The sequence below is a fragment of the Cheilinus undulatus genome, linkage group 9 (genome assembly GCF_018320785.1).
Source record: "Cheilinus undulatus linkage group 9, ASM1832078v1, whole genome shotgun sequence".
Lineage (NCBI taxonomy): Eukaryota > Metazoa > Chordata > Actinopteri > Labriformes > Labridae > Cheilinus > Cheilinus undulatus.
Genome location: NC_054873.1, coordinates 48,332,676 through 48,355,237, shown reverse-complemented (window position 1 = coordinate 48,355,237; position 22,562 = coordinate 48,332,676). Strand labels below are relative to the sequence as shown.

The 22,562-nt window shown below is 42.2% G+C and overlaps 1 protein-coding gene across 1 annotated transcript in view; it reads right to left on the bottom strand.

Annotated features, from left to right (window-relative positions):
• The window catches only part of LOC121515372 (protein arginine N-methyltransferase 8-B), a 70,850-nt gene that overhangs the window by 5,815 nt on the left and 42,473 nt on the right, over positions 1-22,562 (bottom strand). Inside the window, exons 5-9 of the mRNA XM_041796093.1 lie at positions 19,676-19,818; positions 18,724-18,811; positions 12,596-12,711; positions 5,137-5,287; positions 179-300 (exon numbers count right to left, since the gene is read on the bottom strand). Coding sequence (XP_041652027.1) covers positions 179-300; positions 5,137-5,287; positions 12,596-12,711; positions 18,724-18,811; positions 19,676-19,818 — 620 coding nt within the window. The remainder of the gene's footprint in view (positions 1-178; positions 301-5,136; positions 5,288-12,595; positions 12,712-18,723; positions 18,812-19,675; positions 19,819-22,562) is intronic.

Sequence of the window (22,562 nt, the reverse complement as noted above, 5' to 3'; positions counted from 1 at the left end):
GAGTACCCAGCTGTAGCTTAGCTACAGTAGCTTGACTATGGGGCAGAAACAGTAGATAAGACTGAATATGTTAATTTCAGTCCTTGTTAAGCTGACAGCCCCAATGAAGATGCAAAAACTGCCAATAAACCAGACCTCTATAGCTGTAATACCTCTGTATAAACAGTGGAATACTCACAGTGTTCTTCTCATTGGGCTTCATCGCGATGCTGCCCGTAATCTCCTCTCCTCTTCTCACCGTCAGATAGTCCTCCAGATAAAACACCGTCTGCTTCCAGTGGGTGTATGGAGCATCTGGAGCTAGAAACACAGAATTAAACAAACACTCCTAAATGTATAAATATCAGCCCTTTAAGGTTTCCAACACAGGCTTTAAAATAATTGTTCATCAAGAATGTATTGTAACGATAATGATTTACAAAATAAACATGACCCATACTTCCAAAAGTTTGAGCTGCAAACTTATTTCATTTAGAACTCTTCTCATACATTTAACCCTTTATTGCAAAATGGATTTACAATTTTACTTGGTGGTGAAGGTCCTGCACAAAAGCTGAGCGCTAGAAACCTCCATATAGATAGATAAATTCATGACGATTCCTGTTGAATACAATTAAATTTAATTCAACAGCATTTTGTAGCATGAAAGCGGATATGAGGGAGTGCCAAAGCTTAGGGCTCTGAGGAGGAGGAGGATGGTGGTGGAGGTAAAGCCAGCAGCAGTTTGGCTTTGTCGGCATTGATGAAGCATGGATCAGTCAGAGTACATTACATTTATATGGACCTTCTTGTGCAGAGCATGAGCTATGATTGGCTGTGGCAGCTGTAAGACAGTAAATCAGCTGGCAGTCAGCTGACTGCAGCTGGACGATGACCTCCCTGTCCTGCACAGACTAGTGTTGTAGTGTTTGAAAAGACTAGTCTCAAGACCACATTTTGAATGTCTTAGTCTTGTCTCGGTCTCGGACTGGCCGGACTCGGGATTTTCCATCAAGACCAGTTGAGACCAGCACCGATCTGCTCTTCTGCTATTGTCGAAATCTGGTGAGCCAGTGTGAATTATAGCCTCAGTTTCCTGTTCTTAGCCGACAGAAGTGGCACCAACAACCATGCCACGTTCAAAGTCCTCTTTCTTCCACATTCTGATGCCGGTTTGAACTTCAGCAAGTCGTCTTGACCATGCCAACACTCCTAAATGCGTTGAGTTTCTGCCATGTGATTGGCTGGTTAGCTTTTACTGTTAGCAAGCAATTGAACAGGTGTACCTAATAAAGTGGCTGGTGATTGTATATTATCTTTGCAAATGCTCTTCCCTTTAAATAATCTCTGACTCCACACTTTCCTCATGCCTCTGCAGGAAACAGTAGTAAAGCCACACCCCCTGAACATCTGTCTTGACTATCACCTGTTAATCTAACACCAGTTAAACTGGCACACCAACAGCTAACACTCAAAGTAAACATTGTTTGCCTCAGTATCGATAGTCAGCAGTAGGTGTTGTGCAGGTGGGATTAGCAGGGAATCACTCCCATGATTCCTTGCTACACTGTAAATGGTGCTTGGCCACTTCTGCATAACCCTCTCCAGTGTCAAAGGGATTCTAATGAGTCTGCATGCAGTGTGCAGCTTCCAGGGAGACTTTGAGGGCAGATTATCAGTCCTGTATGAGGCTAACTCAGACAAACAGCCGCGTATTTACCTGCTGTTGGTGAAATATCACAAACTGCATGAAGAAACAGCAGCAGCAGGGAGGTGACGGCGTGGAAAAAGCAGCTCACTCTGCTAAAGTTCAGGATGAAAGCGCTGTATTAAAAGGCAGGAGATGTACGACTCCACTCTTGACCTTTCTGCTGCCGCTCTTTCATCACCCTTGTCTGAGCATCGCTCCGCGAGTGCACGTCTGCGATGTGTGTCGGATCAAAAACAAACATGGGCATTAACCCACGCCCCAATCATCACAGACCGCTTGGCATGAGACTGAGAAGATCTGCGGGGCATGGAGAGGATTCCTGCCAGCTGTCCTGGAGCAGCTCTGCCTTCAAACACGAGATCTTTGTGAGTCCGTTGATAAAAGCGCAGCCGCTGCAATGGCCGGCTCTCTGTTTGTTTTGGGCCTGGTTCAGTAATAACGAGCTAGCTGTGTTTCTCATGCTAATTCAGACATAGAGATGGCATTTTGTACAAAGAGAATATTATTTTGGTAAGCTCTGTTTGTGTCTTTCTTTGGCAGAGTGTGAGCTTTACATGATGGGAAACAAGTCAAACTTAACCCCAGTGTTCATATCTCTGAGGCTATAAAGTCTACAGGTCTGTTATTCAGAGGTGGAGAAGAGTAGCAGGTTCTCAACCATCTTTAATGGAAACATGAGCCAGAAATGATCAGGCCAGGAGGGGGGTGGAGTTCCTAGACATCCTTCTATTTTTCATTCTTGGTACCGGATAAGAATAAAGTGGGTCAGTGCATCAAGCAAAGATTTGTGGAAATAAAGCAGGAGGTTCTGCACAGTAAGATGTGAATCTCCTCCTCATTATTATAAGAAAATAAATAGAGTAAGAAATTAATGTGGCTATTTAAGGAAAAGGTGTAAGGCCCTGCTGATGCAAGGGCTGTATTTATTCAAGATTACATAAAATGATCTAAAATCTAGCACTCTACTTGCATTTTATTTAGAACTGCAATACTTAATACCACCACTAGAGGTCAGGCACACACAGGTTTTGAAAGCACTAGTTTCTAGTAACTCAGCCCTGACAAGTCTCATTCAGACTGCTGATGTGCAAAGTCAATGTGAAGAATCACATGTCAGAGTATAAGAGAAGCTTTAAGTGACTCTAAAGGTGTAAAGCAAGAAGATAGAGCATCAAGAACACAGAGGAAGAGGAAAGGTGAGAGTAACAGGAGGCCAACAAGGCCACAGAGGCCATGAAGAACAGGAGGAGAAAAAAAAGGCAAAGGTGAGTTTTTACAGTGAAATGTGCACAACTAAATAAGAGTCTTTCTCTTATTGCCAAAAAAATGACGGTGGTTGCCTGGCTAAAGCCACAGACCCCTAAGGCCGGTGCAATTATGGCAGAAGAGATTAGCGTGGATGCTGCTAAAGCGCCAGTTTTATCAGAACTTGACAACATTTCTTCGTTAAAAGAAGAACAAAGAACAGCAGTGAGTTGTTCTCTTTTCAAAAACGACAAAATTCGAGTACTCACATGTCTATTATCACCATGTTTCACGCTATTCCTCGGTAGTTGCACACGTGCAGCTCAATAGCACCTACGTTACGTGTTTTGTTGCTTTTATTGGCCCGTAGAGATGTGACAGACAGAACATTCATCCAATCACATGCCAAGTTTTTTCAAAGCCTCTGCCTTTTCTCAAACGTTTCCTATTGAAGCTTTCCCAGATGGATGTGTGAAACAAATCCATCTGGCGTGTCAGGTTAACAGGCCCCTACATTAGAACAAACTCCCCGAACAGGGTGATCTTGGTCGGACAAAAACTTTTCGACCAATCGAATGGAAGCTGTCAGCCCTACAAGATGAGGATGGTGGAGGAAAAAGAAAGCAGGGGCAGACATCAAGACAATGAGGATGTTGTAAGAGAAGATAGCAGGGAAAATGGAGGTCTGTCTTAGGGTTGTAAAGGAGGAGGGGAAGACAGTTGAGTAAGGGGGGACCCTGTGTAATTTTCCTTCTGGAGGCCCAGAATCCCTAGCTATGCCCCTGTGTGTTGCCAGGACCTGGTGCAGGTCAGAACCCTGGCAGCGAAGTTTTGGAAATACTGGACCATGTTCAGGGCTTTGTCAGATACCCCAGACAGGACTCCGTTGCACTAGTGGAGGCTGGAGGTGATGAATGCATGCGTAAGGGTTTCTGCCACAGAGTCTGGAAGTGATGGTCTGAGTCTGGAGATGTTTTTGAGGTGGAAAAATGCCAGAAAAGCAGAGATGAGGTGAGGGACCTGGCCTCAAGTGTTGGTGTCCTCATGGCTATTCTAATGCTCTGTTTTACATTTTAGTGGAAGGTAAACGACTTGTAAACTATCTTGGTTGTAGGTGTCCTCAACACATACTTGCCATTTAACTTGGACTCTTTCATTTTTGAATGCATTCATGTTTTTGACATTTTATTTGTATGTCTGCTCTTTTTTTGTCTGTAACTTTGTAACTTAGCTGTGCAGTGGCCTTTCTCACAAAGAGATCTTTAATTTTCTTTTTTTTCCCTCTTGGTTACATCAAGGTAAAAATAAAGAAATTATATATATATATATATATATATATATATGTATATATAACCTTGAAGCAGAAATTCAAAGCATGTTTGATATTTACAATTCTATTCAATTTGTCATTTTTGCTGCTACTGTAACGCACGCCAACACAGCCAGCCTAAGATTTTGATTGTCCTCCATGTTTGTTTTTCTTCAAAAGCCAAGTTTCTAACTCAAGTGTCTGAGAGACATGCAGCAGGCGTGCAGTTTGGCCATTTTTTTTTGTCTGTTGAGAGAATTATGCAATAAAAACCTGTCCTTATGTCTGCAGTCTCCCATGGTTTTAAGGTTTTAGTCTTAGATGTCTTCCTGCTTTAGATTTGAAAACCGTCTGGTGTGTGGCCAGCCTTTGAGGACATTTTTGTGCTGACTGTTCAGTTTTCTTGCTGTCAAAGGAAATAATAAAAGTTCTGTTATTAACAGTGCAGCTTGTATTCTCAAGGGAGTGAAGTGGAACATCAAGTCATTTCTTTGAGCTCTTTTTAATACCTAAACTAGGGTTAATTTGTAAATAGATGCAAATACTGTCGGGTTTTCTGATTCAGGCTCTCAGTACCTTGTTCCCTTGCTGTGAATCAGAAGACTCTGCTTCTTTACATTGCTGGTTTAATCCTTACAAAGCCCACAAAAGCCAACCATAAGAGACAACATATTAATGAGGAAAAGAGCCACAGAGTCAGTCTGGTGCACCATGAGGCAGACTCTAAATCTGACCTCTAGGGGGTGCTGTTTGCTGCTGAATCTTCACTCCTGTCTCTGTGGAGTCTGAAGTGATAAAACTAGAGACTAGATTTGCCATGTGACTGTAGGAATCATTAAAGTGAGTCTGCTGTGGTTGTACTGAGTCATGGAAAGAGAGAGAGACGTCTTACCGGTGGAGAATCCGGTCTTCTTGTGACATTTTGTGAACTCGATGTGGAAGTAAGTGACCAGCGCGTGGATGTAGTCGTTCCTCTGGATCTGCAGGCAGAACGCTGAGGTAAAGGAGAGATCCTCGGCCTTCACTGTGTAGATATCCACTTCCTGTGGGAGTAAAGGCACAAAAACTTTAGCACAAGTCAAAGGTCAAATAAAGCTCTACATCCCAATAGTTTAGGATATATTCTCAGAGGCCAAGAGTGAGCTCTGCAAGACTGAAAACGGGGAAAACACAATTACCGAGCCTTAAATAGACTTAAACAGACTTAAAGACTTAAATCAATATGTTGTGGATTAAATAAATTAGATTAGGCCATAACAATAAGCTTGTCTGGGAGGCTTATTTTCCTACTTGGAAGGAGCAGAGCAAGCTGTTTTCTCCTATTTTCAGTGATTGCACTAAACCGAGCTCCGAGGCTTCTCGTGTTCGCTTCTTTTTTATGGTACAGACAGAAGAGTGAAATCATGTTGTCATTTATCTCTAGGCAAATGAAAGAAAAGGCTTTGGCTGTTTATGAAATAGCAATAGCAAAACAACTTCTCATAACTCCCTGTACACTTATTTTTTGTTTTAGTTGCTTTTGTATGGGGGAATATGCCGGTCCAGTACTTAGCTGCATCAACAGTGGTCCCATCTCTCCAGGGGCCTCATTTCTAAAACTGTGCGTAGGAAAGATCACTACAGGTGGCGTAATGCTGGAAACACAGGAAATGCATGCGCACAAAAACTTTCAGATTTATAACAGAGTGTGCACGCACGTCCTACGCCTGTTTCCATTCATAAATCACAATCAACTCTAAAGTTGTCGGAAGTGAGGGAACCCTTTGCCCCGCCCATATGGTGCCCATAAAAGGTCAGGTGAACGTCCTTGATGAATATTCAATGATATCAGTTTCACGATGGACCAAGATGGAAAACGAGTGAAAAAAGAAATTCCACTCAATGTGAGGTCGCGATATTAATAGGAGAGGTGGACACACGCAGAGTCTTATTTGGTGGGCACAGTTTGGGCATCACTAATGCCAGAAAGGCAAAAGAGTGGAAGCATGTGGCTGATGCTGTAAATAACGTTGCTTCAGAGGGTCGGACTGTGGCTGAAGTGAAAAAGAAATGGTCCGACATAAAAGTGGAGGCGAAAAGGCGCATCGCTCTCCATAGAAAGAGTGTCTGTTTGATGCGATCATGTCATTTTAATTACAATTATTATAAATGTAAAACTTTATTTGTATGGCACATTTTGGGAGCACAGTTACTGTCCGCCTTGTTGTTTATGTGAATGGATGTCATAATAACATGTAGGTTTGTTTCACAATGACAGAACATGATCGATTCAATAATAAAGGCTATGTGTGTGGGCACGCGCGTGCGTGCGTTCACGCACTCCCTTGGGCATCAATGTAAATTTTTCTTCTTTTTTTTCGTTTTTTTCAAATATATCCTTCATATATGTTATGTGTTGTGAAATGTGTAATGTCTGATTATTTTACACAAATGTATCAATTTCACATTAGTCTTTAATTTCATCCTTCTAGTGTTGAGGTCAGTTTCCTGTTTATCCAGGTTTTGTGCGTACGGCAGGGTCAGAGCTGCCGTGGAGGTGCGCACATTTTATACATTTTTATAAATCCCAAACGTTACTTACAGGTGACATACGCTTTCTTTTGTGCGTACACAGCATTTATAAATGAGGCCCCAGGTATCCTCCCAGCTAACACCTCCATGATGCATGGGGTTTCCCTGTAGAAGTGCAGCTGCCTTATATCCAAAGATCCAACGATATCCAAAGATGCGCCGAAAAGAATTTGTCACAAAGGAGTCCAGCCGGCGCCTCAGTGAGGCCTGGCCAGTGAGAAAATGGTTGGTTCTTTCTTGGGAACCATCACATCATCAGTAGGCGTGTCACATTCTAGATCATGAAGTAGAGCAGAAAATTGAGGAAAAAGTGGTCTGCTGGGGAGACTAAATGTTTAGTTGTGATCTGGGCATCGACAGAATACCAGGTGAAGCTGGAGTGAAGTACACGGAGGGGCGAGTTATGTGCTGAACTGGGCTGAGTTCACTTAAACACCACACCACAGAATCAAGAAACTCAAGAAACTGAAGAAGTAAAAAAAAGGGTGTATGAAAAATTGTTAACTCGTTTGCTAGTATTTTGCTTGATTTCTTAGCTCCTTTTGCTGTTGGGAGTTGAGTATCGGTAAGTTTGTTTGGGTATTTTTCCTCAGGTGTATTCTACATTCAAAGGGAAATACTGCCCTCTTGTGGACGCATGGACTAACTGCAGCCAGTCAAGGTAACATCAGTAGTTATGATTCTACCACGTCATTTATCAGACTAATTTAGACTACAGATACTGCTTTAGCAGGCCAAATTTTCTACATAAGGGTGCAGGGCTTGACATTTACACTGGCCAACTAGCCAAATGTGGGTGGATTTCAGCTGTGGCAGGTACCAGATTGACCTCAACTAGCCACATTGGCCAGTGGAATTTATCAGTGTCACAACTTCAGCATTCTCTGATGGATATTTGTCTGAGTGAGATTCAAATGAAACCAGCTGCATTTCTGATTGTTTTGAATAACATTTATTCAAAGTCAGTGTTTTAATATTAGTATAAACTTAGTATCCATTAAAGAAGGAAATTGAGCATGTCCTTCATCTCATACCAGACATACACAATTTACAATGTGACACATAATTTCCAATCAACACAATTGTGGCCAGTGGAGATGCTCAGTGGCTAGTAACTTTTCATAAACAAGTAGCCATGTCGGCCAGTGAGCAAAACATTTAATGTAAAGCCCTGCAGGACAGCAAAAAAGACTTGGGCAAAAGTGGAGCAGGCCGTGGTGATGCATGTCCATCATGTCCTCCCACTTTGGTTCGGCTTAAACTGGTGTGAACGCGGGATGGTTCGCCAAAAAGCACCAAAGTTCTGAGACTCAGAAATTCCAGAACCAGAACCATGTCTGTCTGAAAACCTCCAGTGAGTCCATCAGTGAGTGTTCAGGCCTCACAAAAGTACAGTAAGACCGGAAAGACCAAGGACTGACAGACTCCGACTTTTGTCCATGTGGTCGGATATTGGGAACGCCACACTGGCTTGCTCAGGGAACACATCGCCACATGCACGGGTCTGATGTTGATCTCAGCTGACTTGGACTCACATTGCCGGCGGATTGGTAGATTGCACAGCCGAGGTACTTCCACAGTCACCATTCACAGACACAGATTCGATGGCAAGGTCTGGATCCCTTTTCTGGCCCAGGAGATGTAAATGGAATTGAGCTTGTAAATCCATTTTCTATATCGCTTATCCCGTTGGGGGTCAGGGGCTAGGCTGAAGCCTATCCTAGCTGTCGTTGGGCGAGACACCCTGGACTGGTCGCCAGTTAATCACAGGACTGACATATAGAGACAGACAACCAGGCATGCTAACACTCACACCTACCTGCCAATTTAGAGTGATCAAACATGCAAACTCCATACGGAAAGGCCCTGATGAGGAGGCTAACCAGGGACCTCCTTGCTGTGTGGCAACAGCGCTAACCCCTGTGCCACTGTGCAGCCCTCTGCTTTTCTAGTCATCTCACTACACTTACCCATTCACACCTTTTCACTCACACATTCATTAGCTGATGGCAGAGATTTTTATGGAGAATTGGCCATTAGTGTTAGCTAATCCCATTTGTTTACTTCCATGCCCATTTACACACCACTGACAGAGCAGTGGGAGCAAACTGGGGTTATGTTTCTTGCCTTACATATCTGGGGATTGAACCCATGACCTTCTGAATGCGAGACGACCAATCCTACCTACTGAGCCACAGTCGCCCATTTCCAACAGTTCAGCCTTGTCACTCAGCAAGTTAAGAGCCCCAACAAGGACATCTACAGTCTCCACAAGGATTACAGCATCATCAGCAAAGTCAAGATCAGATCTGGACATCACAGGAACTGAAGAGCGCCCTCACCCCAGAATCAACCCTTCTTTCTGGGGTTAACCCCTGGCCAGTTCATTTTTGGGCTGACAACCTTTGAGTATTCGGTCCCCCTTTAGGAAACCATAGACTGCTAGGATTACTACGATGTAGACTTGATGCAGAAGCATAAGCAGGCTAATAACAGTCAAACTGAATGCTTTTGTAATTATAAGAATATAAATTCCTGAATTTTGAGGGCATGTTTTCACCCAGAAAGGGGCAGGGCTGGCATAATTTGGGCTAAATACCTGGTATGGATTGCTTTTATGAATGCAGCAAAGATGAAGAGAACAGCTGATATCTTTCTAAAAGAGGTGTACCATTAAACCCTACTGGAGCTTTTCCAAGACTCCTAACAACCACTGAGACAGGGGCCATAATCTTCGTGTTCGTAGGACAGGATAAAGGGCCCTGGGGTCATGTGGGAGCTGTAAGTGTTGTCAGTCTCCAGGTGTTGTTCTTTCTCTACAAGAAAACCTCAAATCTGTAAACGTCCCCTGGATCCTTTCATTTTAACAAGGTATCCGATACAGCTTCATCCCACCAGACCGTGCTCGGAGCAGAACACGTTGTTCCACATCCTGGTTTACTGCGGTGTGAACGGCACTGCGCCAGAACATCATATCAGCTGTGATTACTGAGGAGCGGGGGGGGGGTGCAGCTCACCTAAAGCACACTGCAGGGCAAAGAGAGCGGCAGAGGTGTGATCATCCTGCTTCGTGTACCTTTGGCGATAATAAATATTCACTGCTAGCTCCTTGGCTTTGGAGCCAGATGCCATATTTGCAGTCAAGGAATGAGCCTTATGTTTGCTGGCTGTAAAAAGCAATACAAGAATAATGTCACATCCCCGCTGCTGTCTTTAGGAAATAATCACTCCCATAAACAGCAGATACTTCCTCCGGTTATGCCGTGGAAACTTTAAGATGTCGATATAACTCAGAGCAGTGTTTACAAATCCTCCAAAGGCAAAATAAAAGTTTTAAAGGCAGTATCATGCAGGCTGATAATGCTAAATTAATAATTTTCTGCAGGATTAGGGGTTGTAATGATCCTCACTGCAGCGGTTTAATAACCCGAGGTCCTGAGTGTGCAGCTCCTCGGCTATTCTGCTTTAATGAGGTCATCCTGTAATACATTTAAAGTCAATAAAACTCGCCAGCGGGGTATCACTGTTGCTCCTTGTCTTTTTTTACTGCATCCAAAGAGGAGCAGCACACCCATCTGTTCATGCCGATTTTTCATTAACCTCTCCTAGCTGATCTATGCTTGTTTTATGTCTCACTGAAAGGCTGACTTTGTAAGACAGCAAACAAAGAAAATGCTCATAATCAGCCACATGAAGTGCAGGTTTGATCAAAGGTAATATTCCAGCAGTATGAAGGCGAGACGGGGCACAGACGTCTAATCAATGTCAGCCGAGAGGTCGCCACGACAAGGAGCTCAATCAGGGAGTCGAGACGGACCTCCATTGGCATGCATGGCACGGTCTGATCTAATCCTACACACAGACAGCAAGGTCATCGTCATACCAGCTATAGCATGTTAGACAATATGTTCACAGATCAGGGTCAATGAGAGGCTTTAATGAATGCATAATGAGTTTTAATCACTGACATCTCATGTCTTTATATTAGGAACCCTATTCTGCATTTTGTCTGGGAAAAGTGAAAAATGCACGGAAGCTAATGAAGATCGCTGTTTTTCGACAAACTATTTGGTTATCTCTTTAAATTTTCATGCAGTTTTTTTTTCAGCTTAACAGGCAGAACCTTATCAGTGAGTGAATTTGGCCTACACCAGTGAAATAAGCGAGAGTAAAACCCCATGGAGCTGAGACTTGACGGATAAATGGGTGCTAATGTGAGATATTATGGACAAAGGAATGAGACCAGGCATAAAACACTCATATTTCCCAGTTTAAAATGGTCCTTATCCTGGTTTTATCTAATATTAAACTAAAATAATCGACACACTTGACAGAGTTGACAAATTTTGTCAGCGTTGAAATATCGGTTATGTCATTCTGTATGTTTTTTTAAGTTATTTTTTAGGCCTTTGCCTTTATTTGGGTAGGGCCGTTTAAGAGGGATAAGAAACATTGGGGCATGCACCAAACAGCCCCGGGACCAGAGACTGATCCTGCAACCAGTGCACCAAGGACTACAGGCCCTGCACAAGGGCACCTGCTCTACCAACCGAGCCAAACTGTGCATGTCTCTAATGCCATACGTCACTGATCATCAACTGGCGGCCCGGGGGCCATATCAGGCCCCCCAAAGCAGGTGTGTCTCCTTGTGGCCTGCTGCATTATAGATAATAGGGATAGATCTCACTGGTAATGCCTAAAAATGTCCTGCATTTTGAAAGAAATTTCTTCTACAATAATATTTCAGTTAAACCCAAAATATAAAAATTAAACTTTTGTGTAATTGAAAGTCTGGCCCCCAGAGTTTCTGTTAGGACTAAATCTGGCCCTTGTGCACATGTTCTTGATAACCCCTGCTGTATATGTTCTTGACATTGTTTTCTGGAGCAAACATTGATGAGGAGTGAGCTGTCCTTGCCGACTTTGCTGAGATTTACAAATGCAAATCAAAGTTGGCAGGGAAAGAAAACAAAACATAATGGTGACAGCTGGTGCAAAACTGCTGTGTTCTAAAGCATCTTAACTTTAGGAGCTTTTTACCCCAAAATGCATGGTCAAAAACTACAAGGGAGACTTATTTGTCTGCAGCAGCACCAAAGTTTTTGCAGACTCTGTTGCTAACCCAGTCATTTCAAGTTGTCGGCAGCAAGCAACGAGCAGATGCAAGAGCTTGAATCTTGAGTCTGGTTGCGACCAGAAAGCAGTCTTGACATTTTTGGCTGACTGAAATAATGAGCATGACCCTGCTTGTCTGCACACTCACACAGACAGATGCACAGGCCTTTTCTATTCTGCACACATGGTGCATCAGTCAGAGAGCTGCTGTAAGTGGTGAGCACGTTGCACAAACTGTAGACACTGGGTTTAATCTCAGATCAGATGAATATATTTTTTATGAATTTCTTTTTTCTGCGTATTTTTATGCAGGCTCTGCAAAGAATCATGAGCACAGAGGCTGTGCCATTGTGCATCTATTTCAAGGAAATAATATTCTCTTTATATGCAGTCTACCTTATTACACAGAGTGACAGATTTGTGCATAAAAATGATGATAAAAGCAGGAGGTAAATGCTCTGTATTATTTATGAGTTCACACTGCAGAATGAATTCTTAGCCATAATAAATTCACATCTGATTCAACCAAACCAAACTGAATTGAACTGAATCGGACCAAATCACTCTATATGTTAACAGAACGTGACTGAATCAAATCGTAGCCATTACTGAGATATGAATCAAAATAGCTTAAGAAGGAGAGATTCACATGATGTTTCACCAACCTTGATGAGGCAGGAGTTAGTCACCACCTGTTTGGGATCCACGACGTCCACCAGTGGTTCCTTCATGGCCACGTTACGGATGCAGGTCATGTCAAAGCCGTAGACGTTTTCCCACCCTGGAATGACAGAATACCTTAGAGTCTAGGCCACCATGTTTCCTTTTGTCTACAAACTGAAAATATGTCAAACAATTCCCTTCTCCATCCATTTTCTTCAGTTTAGATTCTTGCTGAAATAAGCAGTGATGTCCCTAAAAAGACTTCATCAGGATGGAGTAATATATTGCTCCAAAACCTTTATTATTTTTAATGGTGCCTTCACAGATGTGCAAATGACCCACGCCATGGGCACTAATACACCCCCACACCATCACAGATGCTGGCTTCTGAACATCGATAACAACCTAAAAGGCCCTTTTCCTCTCCAGCCCAGAGGACTCAATGGCTATTTTTTCCAAAAACTTTTTTTAATGTGGACTTGTTGGACCAGAGCATTCTTTTCTAATTTGAGTCATTTCATGTCAGATGAGCCCCTGCCCGGGAAACTGGGTGTGGCTTCTGGAGGTTGCTTTGGTTGCTTTGGCTTTGCATGGTAAAGTCTTGACTTTTGAAGGACAGTAGATGGTGAAATCTCTTGATTCTCTGCGGTTACGTATTGAGAAACGTTCAAAACTGTTGAACTATTTGCCCATGCAGTCTTTGCTAGTGGAGAATGTTGCTGAATGTTGGTCCATGACTGAGTCTTTCCTCGCCTTTTACACCCAGTCACTGCACTATTACCTGCTACTAGGGCTGTCCGATGGTTCAAATTTTAAAATGCAGTTAATCTTGGGATTTATGTATTTCATTTAGTTCAATCTTATCCTTTTTATTGCATTTTAAATCTCCACAATTTTGTATTCCAAACTGTTTTTGTGTCATTTTAGTTTTTCCAGGGTCTCTGCAGGTTTCAACAAGTCAATTTTAAGACTTTTTAAGACTTTAAGACCATAATAAATACAATTCAAGACCCATTTCGCATCCATACTGTGAAAAAAGTAAAAACGACATGAAGGAAAATTGGAGGCCCAGAATTACTTGCAAAGTGTATGTAGGGCCCTGTGAAACCTGTTTTATTTTTTGCCAAGTTCCATTATTTGGTTTTAATGTTTTTTGGAATTCCGTTTTTTAACCTCCCACTAATTTTACCATAAAAAAGAGTTTCTTGTTTATGTAAATGAATCAAATGTTCACTAATTAAATAGACATAACCTTAAATTTATTGAATAACGGCCACAGTTGGCCCAGGAGCCGTTGTTTGGATAACCCTGATATTAAATAATTGAAACCAGTGTAACAGTCACATATTTCCAACATTTTAAGACACATCCACGAGTATAATCACATCCTAACTGATGTTTTTAACAGTCCATGCAGTTTGATGCTGCATTGTTCTCCTCCTGACTGTAACGGTTCTCTCCTCATCTCCCTCATATCAGACCGCTACGTTAATGCAGACACGTGTTCGCTCGTTAATCAACCACAGGGAACTACAGTATCTACAGGATGAATTATTAAGCTAACTGTTACCTGAATTTAACATCATTTAGACTGCGGATTTCATAAAATCTCGAGTCCATCTGACTTGATTTTTAGCCTCTGAGGGTTGAGTGGTGTGCCTCGTTCGAGGTGAGGCACACCGCTCAGGTGGTGTGGTGAGGTAAAACAACTCGAAGCACGGATGAGTTTTCTTGAAGGTGCAACTTTAAGTCCCAGGGTACTGGCCTGTGTGGGGCTACGTGATATTTGCTGGTGTTTAGTGCAGCCGCTTTGACGTGCTGTTATGTTTAGGAGGGGGGCGGGTGAGTGAGGGACAAGTTGTGCCCTGCTTTAGTGTTCCCCCGGGGACATATTCCTCAGATACATGTTCCTCTTTCTAAAAAAACACAGCATTTCAGTCAAATTCATTCAATTTCCGCGATTCCGTCCACGATTCCGTTAAAATAATACATTAATAACACATTTTTAAGACCTTTTAAAATCGTATTTAAGACATTTTATGAGATTTTAAGAGAATTTTAGACATTTTAAGACTTTTTTAGACCCCGCGGATACCCTGCTTTCTACTGTCTCAAATTAAGGGCATTGACTTCCTGTTTCCATACAAACCTGCTTTTATCAGAAGATCAAAGATTTTAACAGGAATTTCACCCCGGAAAAAGGAACTTGCTACGGATTGAAAGAAATAAGTGGATAATAGGGAAGACAGGGGGATGATAAAGCATGCAATGAATCAAAATTTTAAAAAGATAATTGTGGGCCTTAATGAATCCTGACTGATGTGATTAGTCTCTACAGTACTTCCTGTTATCAGTTAGCCTACTTACTTGTCAAATGTTCAGTTTAAAAAAAAAAAAAAAACACTTCTCCGAGTCTCTCTGTGCTGCCGTCCCAACTTTTTTGGAACATGTTACATGCATCAAATTCAGAATTTGTGTGCATGTGTGAACATTAGATATGTTGTCTTCTTGCTGTTTTCAATTGATTGCAAATCCCTGTATCTTGTTATTGTTCACATTCACAAAATGTCCCAACTTTTTTGGAAATAGAGCTTTATTCGCCCTGTAATTCTCCAAATGCATTTTTAAAATAACTGAATAGCAACAAACAGACACAGTTACCCTCTGCCTCATGGCTACAGGTAGTTTCTCTGAGCTTTCCATCCTGTAAAGAAATGCACTTCCTTGCTGTAGACAGAAGGATGCACCATCCGTATATTTAGAGATCTACAGACACCAGTCAGGTCTGCAGGTCAAGACAAAGCTTTAGATTTGAACATCCTGTCATTTTGAGACATTTTCTTCTAACAAACTAAAGCTAGATTGTAATGTAGGATGATGTCTAAACACAAACCTCCTCTCCTGCTTGGAAATGCTCTCTGCTTTGGCTGGACCCTTCCATACATTATTCATTGAGTTCCTTTAGTAAGCATGTGAGCTGACGTCTCTATCATGACCCTAAAGTAGAGAGAGCTACTCGAGTGAGTCTGAGAGCGGGTGATAATGAGCAGGTCACACAACCCTGTGGGGTTTATGATGCTCTGTATTTGCATCTCTTGCTGCCTACTTAACAACAGCAGCTTGCAGCCCAGAGGAGCACTAATGACCACAATATGCTCTGTAACACAGGAGGGCTGCACACGGTACCCTCTAACTCCAGCTAAAGGTTATCTGAGGCCATCAGTGCCAGGGGAAACAAGTTTGTGGTTGATGTGTGCTCTTGTCCCAGATGTCCCCAAAGAAGGATGGCTGATGAACTTCACTGTCCCAGGGCAACAGCAGTGCTTCATTGCACCGAGCCAATCTGACTCTAGTGCATCTTATTGTTTCCCTCATGTATGGGGGAGTGAGAGTAGGAGTGTTGTTGGCTATTGTTGTGTTTGCGTGCCTTCTGTCATCAGGGTTATGAACTGGCTAAACTCTGACTCCGGTGCTTTGCGGCCAGTGGCAGAGCATCGCCCACAGCTCTCCTAGCAGGTCAGGAGGGGGATGAAACAGAGATGGAGAGGCTCGTTGACTCATAATATCAATTATCGCCCCCGGTGCTATGCCCGAGGAGAATTTCAGGATCATTTGCAAAGCTGAAAGGTTGAGAGCGCCCACACTTGTGTGAGCACGATGCGGAGGAGTAGCCAGTGCTCTACATCCAGAGTTCATTACCCTGTGAGCACACATCACAAGTTCAGCTAGGGCTGCCCTAGAACCAGAACACTATTTTACTCTGGTTCTAGTGGGATTAAACCATGTTGATACAGTACCTATAAATAGCATTCACCCCCTTTGATAATTTACCCTTTAACTGATTTTATGAATCAATCACTGTCAATATAATTTTGCTTTTTTGACCAAAACCCCCCACAAAAACCCTTCTTTAATATCAGATTTGTAAAAAGTAATGTCAATTAAATAAAAATATGTAAAATAACTGACTACATAAATAATCACTTCCTTTAAACCGAGTGGCCTAACTCAACAGAGGACTAGCCGATTGCACTCACAATTTCTGACATGGGGATGCAGTGAATGTCGTGTAAAGACACCTGTGTCCTGGCTACCATTACACCCTGAAGACAATATTATTATTATTATTTTTAAATATTGATGGAGAGTTGCATTTCCTCTGACCTCATGGCTTGGCATTTGCTCTGATTTGCATTGTCAGGTCTTCTGTAGAGGTGTGTGCCTTTCCAAATCATGTCCAATCAAGTTCATTTACCACAGGTGGACACCAATCAAGGTGTAGAAAAATTTTAGCAATAATCCAGAGAAAATGGGAGGAACCTGAGATCAATTTAGTGTTTTTATAAAGGGTCTGAACGCTTATGTAAAAGGGGGTTGACATGGCGTGCAGATGGCCTAACGGTCTGAGGCGTGACTCATGAACGTGGGCGGCCCAGGTTTCGAATCTGGCCTGTGGCCCTTTGCTGCATGTCTCTGCCCACTCTCATCCCATTTCTGAGTCTATCCACTGTCCTTCTCTGTCAAATAAAGGCATAAAAACCCCAAAAATAAATCCTAAAAAAAAAAAGAAAAGAAACATATACACTATATTGCCAAAAGTATTCGCTCACCCCCCTTGAATCGCAAATGAATTTAAGTGACATCCCATTCTTAATCCATAGGGTTTAATATCATGTCAGTCCACCCTTTGCAGCTATAACAGCTTCAGCTCTTCTGGGAGGGCTTTCCACAAGGTTTAGGAGTGTGTTTATGGGAATTTTTGACCATTCCTCCAGAAGCACATTTGTGAGGTCACACACTGATGTTGGACGAGAAAGCCTGGCTCTCAGTCTCCACTCTAATTCATCCCAAAGGTGTTCTATCAGGTTGAGGTCAGGACTCTGTGAAGGCCAGTCAAGTTGATCCACACCAAACTCTCTCCTCCATGTCTTTATGGACCTTGCTTTGTGCACTGGTGCACAGTCATGTTGGAACAGGAAGGGGCCATCCCCAAACTGTTCCCACAAAGTTGGGAGCATGGAATTGTCCAAAATCTCTTGGTATGCTGAAGCATTCAGAGTTCCTTTGACTGGAACTAAGGGGCCAAGGCCAGCTCCTGAAGAGCAAGCCCACACCATAATCCCCGCTCCACCAAACTTTACACTTGGCACAATGCAGTCAGACAAGTACTGTTCTCCTGGCAACTGCCAAACCCAAACTGGTCCATCAGATTGCCAGATGGAGAAGTGCGATTCGTCACGCCAGAGAATGCGTCTCCACTGCTCTAGAGTCCAGTGGCGGCGTGCTTTACACCACTGCATCTGACGCTTTACATTGCACTTGGTGATGTATGGCTTGGATGCAGCTGCTCGGCCATGGAAACCCATTCCTTGAAGCTCTCTACCACTGTTCTTCAGCTAATCTGAAGGCCACAGGAAGTTTGGAGGACTGTAGAGACTGACTCTGCAGAAAGTTGGCGACCTCCGCACCTCAGCATCTGCTGACCCCGCTCCATCATTTTACGTGGCCTACCACTTGGTGGCTGAGTTGCTGTCATTGCCAATCACTTCCACTTTGTTATAATCCCACTGACAGTTGACTGTGGAATAATTAGGAGAGAGGAAATTTCACCACTGGACTTGTTGCACAGGTGGCATCCTATCACAGTACCACAATGGAATTCACTGAGCTCCTGAGAGCGAGCCATTCTTTCACAAATGTTTGTAGAAACAGTCTGCATGCCTAGGTGCTTGATTTTATACACCTGTGGACATGGAAATGATTGGAACACCTGATTTACATTATTTGGGTGGGTGAGTGAATACTTTTGGCAATATAGTGTATATTAGGGGGCTGACGAGATTTCATGCTACAAGATCTCGCAAAATTGAAACGTCACGAGATTTCTTGTTTTGCACACAGACAGCAGGAGCAGCAGCTGTCATGACAAAATGAGTTCATCATAACGGTGTGAAATTAAAAGCTGCTGCTTTTTATCATTCATCTTAACAGGTCAAAGTTACAGACACAGCTGTTGGTCTGAGCTTCCAACACAAAGTATTCATGCTTTCCACATGACGTAAATAAACGTGGTTACAGAGAGTCCCCATCAGCTTCAGCGAGCACACAGGTTGTGTCAGTGTGAGCTTACAGTGTATTTTGAAGTCTTTGTACTGCCTGTCCTCGATGGCCACCACATACAGAGAGGCTCGGTCGGGAAACATCAATCCTCCGGGTTTCTGTTTGACAAATGAGGCAGAGAAATAACTCAGCAATTAATCCAGAACACATTATAAAAGGTCTACATTACAGAGCCACTGACATTTCATTCCTCAGCCAAGAACACGTTTGAATTATAGACGTGTTAGTGTTCCCTCCGAGAGCGGCCTAAAACAGTTACCATCACACCACCGCCATTAAATCAGAATAACTGAGGATTTCAAACATAACCCTGAAATAGAGGGCATGTTTGGAGGGCTGTAACTGTAAAAACAATGATTATTGTATGACTGAGTTAATGATATCAGTAAGAATGATTCTAATGTTAATGTTAGCTTCTCTTTACTTCATGGAACATTGGACAATAAGCAGTTATCTTAAAGCAGAAATGTTTAAACCTAACACCCCATCACAGCCCGAGCCTGCCACACATTCAGAATCACTCATAGGCTGCTGTTGTTATAGAATTTAAATTAGCGGATAATTTAATCCCCATAAATGTAATTATATTAAGTCTGGATGAAAATAACATCCTGCCAGTGAATGCCTCGACTTTCTTTCCAACTTTATAATGAAGTCAAACTAAGGATACCTCGCAATGTGAATAAAAATCAGTACAAAAACATAACTCAAAAAGCCAATAAAACTCACAATGGTTTTACAAAACTATGTGTTTAAAGCTGGTATCAGAAGTCCATGTGTCCAGATGAGCATGGAAGTTTTCCAAAATATGAACAATTTTGATACTAAGCTCTTAAAAATGAACTGCATTGATGTGGTATAGAAAGTAGTTCACATAAGCTTTAATTTCTGACCGATTTTTCCCTTTCATTGGTGCAAACCTCCATAAAATATCATGAGTCATAACTGTCCACACATCATACCAGCCACTTGTCCCTGGCAAAGATGACGGTGTTGAGCATGGACTCGTAGAAGAGGCAGTAACCCATCCACTCTGATATTATGATGTCCACCTTCTCCACTGGAAGCTCCACCTCCTCCACCTTCCCTTTAAAGATGGTGATCACTGAAACACAACACGTCTTTATGTTACAACGAACATGCCCAAGACCAATACCTATTAATGACAGTGTATGAAAACATTAAAAATAAGACTTAGCAAAACTGATGTAGTTGTTCAGATTCAGATATCTGATACTGTTTGGTTCAACTTTATATTTTGCTTTGTTTAGCTGTGCTAAATGTTAACACTATAAACTGGAAATCAATTCTTTTCACTGCTGGGAAACACTGCATGCATGGGCTACTGTTTTAAGAGCAGTGAAGAACCAAATGATCCACTGCAGCAGCAACGATTGTTTGCTGTGTGACAGTTTTTCTCTGAATGTGACTTAAAATGCCTTCCAGACTGGTGCTGTCGGACACGACACGAATTGACACAGTTTATCAAAAGTTAAATAACTTTGAACCATAAATGGCTTCCTCTTTCATCTTGAAGCTAGCCGTTGTGCTTTCTCATTGACGCTATTGATGCCTTTGAATCCTTTGCAGCAGCATTTTCAGCGAGCCTGGAACTCGTGTGACTTTTGGGGACTTTAATGATTAAATCCACACCAGTAAACCTTATATTGAATGTCTTTTTATCCACTTTAATCCAATAATGATCATTTATTACTGATAGCTTGAATGTTAACCGTCATATGTTTACCCGTTGTAAGGGTCTCTCAGCCAATGGCAGGCTGTTCTGTAACAGTGCCATGCTTCCTGGATAGAGCATAATGGAGAGAGTCTCTGATGCAGCCCCCGTACTATGATTGTTATTTTAATATAAAGCAGTAATACTCATTAATCAGCAGAAAACAACTTTAAGGTCACAGAGATGCTGTAAAGTCTATTTGTTGAGCAATGTTCTATAGATGTGTGCATGGATCTATAGATGTATGCATGAATCTATAGATGTATGAACTTAATATAGATGTATGCATGAATCTATAGATGTGTTGATGGTTCTATAGATGTGTGCATGAATCTAAAGATGTATGCACTGATGTATAGATGTATGCATGAATCTATAGATGTATGCATGAATCTATAGATGTGTGCATGAATCTAAAGATGTATGCACTGATGTATAGATGTGTGCATAAATCTATAGATGCGTGCATGAATCTATAGATGTGTGCATGAATCTATAGATGTGTGCATGAATCTATAGATGTGTGCATGAATCTAAAGATGTATGCACTGATGTATAGATGTGTGCATGAATCTATAGATGTGTTGATGGTTCTATAGATGTGTGCATGGATCTATAAATGTGTGCATGAATCTATAGCTGTATGCATGAATCTTTAGATGTGTGCATTGATGTATAGATGTATGCATGAATCTATAGATGTATGCATGAGTATGTGTGCATGAATCTATAGATGTATGCATGAATCTATAGATGTATGCATGAATCTACAGATGTATGCATGAATCTACAGTTGCTAGAAAAAGTATGTGAACCCTTTGAGATTTCTTGGATTTCTGCATAAATTGGTCATCAAATGTGTTCCGATCTTCATCTAATTCACAACAATAGACAAACACAGTCTGCTCAAACTAATACTGTGCAAAAAATGATATGTTTTTAAATTTTTATTGATCAAACCATTTAAACACTCACAGTGCAGGGTGGAAAAAGTATGTGAACCCCTAGGCTAATGACTTCTCCAAGAGCTAATTGGAGCCAGGAGCCAGCCAACCTGGAGTCCAATCAATGTGATGAGATTGGATGTGTTGGTTAAACCTGCCCTGCCCCATAATAAAACACACACCAGTGTTGAATTTGCTGTTCTCAAGAAGTATTGCCTGATGTTAACCATGCCTGACACAAAAGAACTCTCAGAAGACCTATGATCAAGAATTGTTGACTTGCATGAAGTTGGAAAGGGTTACAGAAGTATCTCGAAAAGCCTTGATGTTCATGTGTCCACGGTAAGACAGACTGTCTACAAATGGAGAAGGTTCAGCACTGTTGCTATTCTCCCTAGACGTGGTCGTCCTGTAAAGATGACTGCAAGAGCACAGCGCAGAATGCTCAGTAAGGTGAAGAAGACTCCCAGAGTGTCAGCTAAAGACTTACAGAAATCTCTGGCACATGCCAACATAAGTAAAACATTAAACAAGAATGGAGTTCATGGGAGGACACCACGGAGGAAGCCACTGCTGTCCAAAAAACACATTGCTGCACGTTTGAAGTTTACAAAAGAGCATCTGGATGTTCCACAGCACTACTGGCAAAATATTCTGTCCATAGATTAAACCAAAATTGAGTTGTTTGGAAGGAACACACAACGCTATGTGTGGAGAAAAAAAGGCACAGCACACCAACATCAAAAAATCATCCCAACTGTGAAATATGGTGGAGGGGCCATCATGGTTCAGGGCTGCTTTGCTGCCTCAGGGCCTGGACGGATTGCTGTCATTGATGGAAAAATGAATTCCCAATTTTATCAAGACATTTTGCAGGAAAACTTAAGACCATCTGTCCACCAACTGAAGCTCAACAGAGGATGGGTGATGCAACAGGACAACGACCGAAAGCATAGAAGTAAATCAACAACAGAATGGCTTCAACAGAAGAAAATACGCCTTCTAGAGTGGCCCAGTCAGAGTCCTGACCTCAGCTCAATTGAGATGCTGTGGCATGACCTCAAGAGAGTGATGCACACCAGAAATCCCAAGAATATTGCTGAACTGAAACAGTTTTGTAAAGAGGAATGGTCCAAAATTCCTCCTGACCGTTGTGAAGGTCTGATCTGC